This window comes from Ostrinia furnacalis, unplaced genomic scaffold (genome assembly GCF_004193835.3).
Source record: "Ostrinia furnacalis isolate ACB-3 unplaced genomic scaffold, ASM419383v2 OfSCF5582, whole genome shotgun sequence".
NCBI lineage: Eukaryota > Metazoa > Arthropoda > Insecta > Lepidoptera > Crambidae > Ostrinia > Ostrinia furnacalis.
The window spans coordinates 38,748-45,999 of NW_021135821.1; the positions used below are offsets into that span (position 1 = coordinate 38,748).

General features: G+C 36.6%; 1 protein-coding gene across 1 annotated transcript in view; it reads right to left on the minus strand.

Annotated features, from left to right (window-relative positions):
- The window catches only part of LOC114361329 (uncharacterized), a 38,814-nt gene extending 33,991 nt beyond the window's left edge, over positions 1-4,823 (minus strand). Inside the window, exon 1 of the mRNA XM_028316325.1 lies at positions 4,713-4,823. Within this exon, the coding sequence (XP_028172126.1) occupies positions 4,713-4,730 (18 nt within the window). The 5' untranslated portion in view covers positions 4,731-4,823. The remainder of the gene's footprint in view (positions 1-4,712) is intronic.
- Between the last annotated feature and the right edge of the window lie 2,429 nt (positions 4,824-7,252).

Here is a 7,252-nt window from a genome sequence, read left to right on the forward strand (position 1 = left end):
ATTCACGTGAAATAGCTTCATGATCTATGTATTTTTATCTCTATTATGTTATTTCTAAAACACATGAAAGACTATGTCCAAGTTTGTCGCACAATATTTGGGAGGTGTAAGTTGAAAGCGTCATTAAGTAAATCAACCTATCTTTTTGTATCCACAAAGTTCATGAGGGAGCTTTTTTCGACACGCACCTGTCATCCGTGTGTACAAAATTGCCTACAGCCAGGTAGTTGTGAAGTTGAGGCGTGCTGCCTATACACAATATACAGTATACAGTACCCGATTAACCAAGCTTTGATGGGGACATATTAACTTTGTTTTAATGTAACTATATATAAATAACTCAAAGGTGACTGACTGACTGACTGACTGACATAGTGATCTATCAACGCACTGCCCAAACCACTGGACGGATCGGGCTGAAATTTGGCATGCAGGTAGATGTTATTATAACGTAGGCATCCGCTAAAAAAGAATTTTACGAAACTTCACCCCTAAGGGGGTAAAACGGGATCCACGCGTACGAAGGTCAGGTTTAGTGCCAGTGTGAAAAAGTTGACCAGCATAGACTGTGTTATCGAGTATAGCTGCTTCATGTATCCCTCTTTGAAAACCAGTGTCCCCTTAAAAACACTTACTACCTACCTCGAAACAATGCTGCGCCGGCGCATCTAATTTGATTATCATCTTTCGTGTTGTCACCGCAACGACTGTTACAACATTGTGAGTTTGTGACACCGTATGACACACGTTGAGTCGTTCGGATGCAATTTTGGACATGTCGTGACTACTTGACGTAATTTTTGTGACATTATGCACTATTAAAATAGAATAACCTTTATGGTTGTTGGCTCATGTGTTATTATTAAGGTAAAATCAGGTAATAATTTGTTATTATTAGTGTTGAAAATGTTAATACTGACCTATTAATCTAGACTAGTCAACCTTTTTAAAGATCCGTTTTACAAAGTAATTTAAATTATTAATCACACTTTCTCACCAAAACAACATGACGTGCGTAGATATATTTTTGTTCACGCCATGCGAGCTTACACGCAAGATGCCATCAAAATCGTGGCACTAACTAGAGTTAGCACGTAATTTCTCTGGCATTGAAATGTTTTCTAGATTTTGATTTTGAGATTGTTCTAGATATAAGTAGGATTTAGGTACTAGACGCTCAAGTCTGACGAAGAAAAGCTCAGAATGGAATGGATGCAATCTTCTCAGCGAGAATTCAATTTTCGGAATAAATATTATTTGTGTTATTCAAAAATGGCCCTTTAATCCTAACAGGATTTATCCCCTGTTATTTGACTGTTTCTAAATTTCGATTGAGTTCCAGTTATTTACAATTACGTTGATTCAAATTTGTATTATCCCAATCAAACAAAAACCACCTAGGGATCAAAAAACTATGAAAGTTTGAGTCAAAAGAGACCAACTGATCAACCATAGCACCATTATAGAGCCATTAACTGAACTCTATTCCCTCATGATTAGAATGTACTTAGCCATTGAAACTACCCTACTTTATGATTGACCAGCATGATTGCCCGAACGTTGCACCGAGGTGTTATATCAGCTGCCGTTAGCAACTAATTTAGCATAATTATAACACAACCTGAGTGCTAATTATGCTTTATACATAGACTTATTAGCAGATATAGCCGCCTGTCCCGAGTTTCTGGCCTTTGTTTCATAAGGTGAAAGGTGAGGCATGGAACAGTTGGTCTTAGCGTAGACTTTTGTTGACTGTTCCTAGTTAGTCAAAGGAATAATCTAGCCAGCAACGAAATTAAAATCTAACAAATCTTATGGATTAAAAAGTGAATTTATAGAATTCAAGTTTATTTAGTTCAACCAGCAAATAATGTAACTTGTCGCAGGTTATCTGTTAATGCAAATCCATTTTGAATTTAACTCCCTGGATTGCTCGTAGAAATGAAGTAATCATAGCAAAACCGTTATTTACATTCTAGACGGACTTAATAAATAATAAGAACTACTTGGTAAGTGTTGGTGTAGGATAATATTTATAATTAAAAGTGGGTCTCGGCTCACTTAGTAACGTCAACTGACCTAATCAGAGGTCTAAAGGCGGTTTAATAACATCACACTTGGAAGGTTGGTCACCTGTCCCCTGACCCTCCACCAAAAGGGCCCAGCGCGTGGTGGAACTTGGTCTAAGCAACCCAATAGGTGCGATGAGGCCTGCGCCCTACAGCGGGACGTTTATAGGCTGGCTTTACTTTATCTTACGCAAAAAATTCGCATGAGCAAAGCACAATGCTAAGTGCCTTTCTATTTTTGAACGAGTTAAACTGTAACTGCTATAACCTCTCATCTGACCGCCTCCCAATCTCTCAGTTACGAAATACTTATAGAATGTGCCGACTTACTGTGCGAAAGGAAACATTAAATTTGCATGTCTGTCTGTTGCATTAGTTCGTTGCATAAAGGTGTGGAAAAGTTTGTTTTGTGCTAATGAAACTAATATAGACAGATTGTTAGGATGTGTTTTTTAAATTTTGTCGCAAATTTTTGGTTTTCTCATTAAAGTGTTTTTTTTTTATACAAGTATGTATAATTAAGGTGTTATTTTGTTGTTAATACCTATTTTTATTTTTTTTATTCAAAAAACCACAACTCTTTATAATACTACAAACAGGGATCTTTCTATGTAATTTGAAACACATTGTTTGTCTCGGCAAAAAAAGTAGAGGCAGTAAAGTCAAGCGTGCTATTTCGTAATTTTATTATAAAATAAATTATTAACGGACTAATGCTCTGCACGCGTCTGAACGGACACAATAAAAACACATTACTGAGCTAATCATCAACAGCCCTTTACAGTCCACTGCTGGACTATGAGCCTCCTCCACTATAGTGGAGGGTTTTGCCATAATCTCCACGCTTGGCAGGCGGGTTGGAGATCGCAGTTTAAAAGATTGATGTTTTTCAGAGAGCGCTGCTGCCCATTCTCTGTTTGATGTGTAGTCCCTAAGTCGCCTCTTACGACACCCGCGGGAAGAGTAGGGGTTGGTGACAAATGTATTCTACTCTGCCGTCACCACACGGCTTAAGCTAATAAAAGCCATAAAACCATTTTAAACACAACATTACAGTATTTTTACTTAATATTGGGGGAAAAATTGTAGTTTAGTTACATTACTTTGTATGTGGGGTTCATTTTGAAGTTAAGTGTGTCTTTAGTTCCGCGAACATCTGACCCACTTTTGGGGTGATGATGGCACCATATTGATACAATTCATGTCAAATGCTAATAGGATTTGAAAATAAATGCTGTTTTCAGGAATCAAAAATACTTAAAGCGCATTTATTTACTATGGTCGAGATACGAGAAAAAGATTATAGCTGCTTCAGTTAAGTTGGGTTCATCTTAACTGAAGTTCTGAGCTTTACTACTTTTCTTTCTTCCGATAATAGCGTACGATTTGCTCAAACACAAGCAAAGCATGGGCGACTCATCTTGTTGCAAAGACGGTGGTGGTGATCGGTATACCAAAATCAAAATATTAATCAGTACTTAGGCCCTTTTCAGGGCACTTATAGACTCACAATACCATTTATTTTGAAAATTATAAATAACTTGAAAAAATCGAACTGCCTGAGGCGGGAATTGAACCTACGACCTTCCGCTTGCCGGGCGACTGCTCTTCCAAATGAGCTACTTAGACACTGGATTTACCATTTATTATGATAACTTCAAAAAAAAAGCTCAATAAGGCAAGTAACGAAAACTGTTTATACTCTAAATCGGAATACTTGGAAGAAGGAATTGCGATGAATCCAACATCCAATTATAGAGTTCACAGATCGGAAAATACAATGGTCTTCTACCCTAGCATAAGTAATAATGTTTAACCTAGTCTCCTTCTGTCCCAGATAGTCTCCGCTGTATAATATTGCCTTCTTCTCATTATTCTCTTAGTCAACTTGACTACCAACTGACCAAAGAATTGCGTTGAGTCCAACATCTAATTTATAAAGTTCACAAATCGGAAAATGCTTGGTTCTACCCTAGCTTAAGTAATTATGTTTGATCTAGTTCTGCTTCCAAGTCTCTTTTAAACAGTTTCCTGCTGTAATATTTCCATATTTACATTTTTCTTTCGATTAACCATTGACAAAAAAAAATTGCAACCGTAAAAAGTTTATTTAACAAATTCACTAATTAAGTTCATGAATTCGGCTGTTCGGCCGTCGTTAAACGATTCTTGTCTAAACTTGTTGATTCACTCTCACTAATTTCACCAATTTGAAAACCAGTCGATACTGAAGCTCGTGCTTTTTCTATTTTTATATCACTTAGAAATTAACTATTTATAAAAACGAATCTTGATTTGATTGTGCATATTAAAATTTTAATTAGGTAGATAATATTTATAAGGCACTTATTTTGTATCATACGAATTAATCGTTTATTTTCATTAAAATAGTATTATAGTAAAAAGGCGACAAGTTCAATATTAAATTTCCAAGTAAGAACCAGGAAGGAAATTTTTGAAAAAAAAAAAAACTAGTGATCCAATAACGGTAACCAGAATCGATAAAAACGAGCCCTCTTCCGATGATGAATCGATGATCACTCGACTTTCACTAAAGAAAGTGGACTCGCCCGCGGCGCGATCAAAACCTGGCCATCGATACTCGACCTCAAAACTCGGTAAAAAAACAAAATCCAGACTCACCCAAAAAATCAGCCTCATTGTATCCGAGCACAGCACTAAAAAAATAAATTAAAAAGTAAACTGTCACTGCACAGGCGCGACCGCGCGCGCGTCACTTCCAACTGAGGCGATGGCATCGGCGGTCATACAGCCTCCCCGCCAACCAACCTTCACATTCGAGGATTATGTAAACTCAAGCAAAAAAGATAGCGCAAGTGCATTATGAGCATAATGGAAGGCGAGAAATGTTGAGTGCCCCACAATGGATTGGGGAGATGAGACGTGCATTTGCCGGTTAATGTAACGGGTCTATTGTTGCATTTTTACTATAATGTCTTTATAGAAATATGACTGCTAAATCAATTACTGTTGAAACATTTGAAAAAAGCTCCGCAAAGCTTTTTATTCATTCCATTGCTATTTATTGATGGTCTCTACTACGCTTAAAATTGTTTTGCGAACTTATGATTGTCTTTAAATAGGTAGCGTACTTTTACCACAAAGTTGACTGACAACAAACTTGAATTCGGAGCTTTCATTATAAACTCCAGTTTTTGTTTGCTAAGCTTGGCATACTTAGGAAAATGAAGGAAATATTGAAGATTGACGATTATGACGAATTATTTCAGTGGCTTCACAAATTACCCTATGTAAAATTAATTTCAACAACTATTTTTAATTTTAGGACTGGTCTAGGAAATATCCCTCTGACATGGTTTTTCAAAGTATTTTAAAGAAGTTCGTTCGTCGTTTCAGCCGAAAGACGTCCACTACTGGACAAAGGCCTCACCCAAGGATTTCCACAAAGACCGGAAAATTTAAAGAAGTACCTAAATGATTTTTATAAAACATAGTTTAAATAAGCAGACGGTGCCTATAACTACCTCAACTGGGTAAAACATCACTTAAACTAATTTATTTTCTGTGGTTTATAAAATGAAAGTATTCAGTAAAGTGCGTCCTTTCCCCAATAGATTAAGGCGACATTCAAAATTACCATAATAATAGCCATAGAAAGGATAGGCTTCCAACAGTGACAGTAAAGTTTATGGTGGTATAACGGATCCTTAACCTTGAGGCTTTTATTCGGCCGTCAGTCTGACTTTCATACGGCCTAAACTAGGCAAGCGGGACAAACAGATTCACCGATCCGAATATAAACGTGAGTAATTAATTAGATTTTATAGATAGTGTCAACGATCCCTAATTTTTAATTAATTTATTGGTGGGCGGCCTTTTTTGTGAATGAATTATTACAAGCTTTTATTTACTTTCATTACCTACTACGCTTTTGTTGACATCGGCACAAAAGAGGATAATGTTTTGTAGCAAACTACTACTAACTGGGTACATTAAATCTCAGAGTATGTATCTTGACGTAAATTCTTCGTGTCACCTTTTTTGTAAATACAATTTCGTAAAAGGAAACTAAAGGACAAAAATGTGTGGGTGGGAAGGCCATATCCTCCATTTGCATCTGGTAATTAGAGAGGGCGTGCTTCTTCATGCAGTGGAGAGTAGATGACCTGATGACAATGATGCAGTACTTTATACTCGTAAATAAAACACCATTATTAACCATAAAACAGCGACTATAAGCCCAGAATAATAACAATAAGGGGCCTCTCAAATCCGTCTGGACAAGTTTACTAAAAGTGTATGCCAAATCCTCAATTTGTAACAAGTAAATAGTGAGGGGGTGGTCCTGCAGTAGTGAATAAATGACCCGATGGCAGTGATTTAACACTTAAAACACCGTTATTAACCATAAGAGCAGATACAAACAAACTTCCATGCATACAATTAAGTCTGTCGCTGTATTATGCGGGAATCGGTCCCGCGACCTTTCACGTAGCAGCCGTACCACTACGCCTAATTAGTCATCAATAAGTAAGCTCAAAAGCTTCCGCACCCAATTATAGATTCAAAGTTTATTTTAAAATTATACGTTTACGTAAGAAATGCACATTTAAACTTCTTAAGCATTTACGTAACGCCAGTCATTATGAAAATATTACGGTTAGGTCTCTAATTATATCATTAAGATAGACAGACGTATTGACATACTAAGAACAGGCTATATTTTTAGACTCTATTATTATAGAATAAAAGTCAATAGAGTTTAGTCTTTTATGAATCGACCTTCGCAGATCAATTTAATGATTAAGTTTCAGGGTTTTGCTGCTTAATAGGACATGAGTAATGAGGTTAGGTCGAAGCTATTCACGATTTTTTTATCTAAAGTCATCTTGCCATTGTCTATCATTGATTTGACTGCGGTAAAAATAGTTCTTATTAAAAATAAGAGCTTATCTTAAAAGCTGTATTACTTTACCCAATAGTCCATAGTTATTAGTGCCGGACTGTCAATATTCGAAGGTAGGTAGTTTGAACCCAATCGCCACAAGATTATTGTGGTAAAACCTCTTAACACAAGCATAGAGTTTAGCTTAGCTGGAGGGGTTAATATTCTTTGTATTGCACTAATTACTAATAGTCCCGTTAGCCCCTCGTAATAATTATGCTAGTGTCACGAGTGGGCTCACCACAATAGTCGAGCG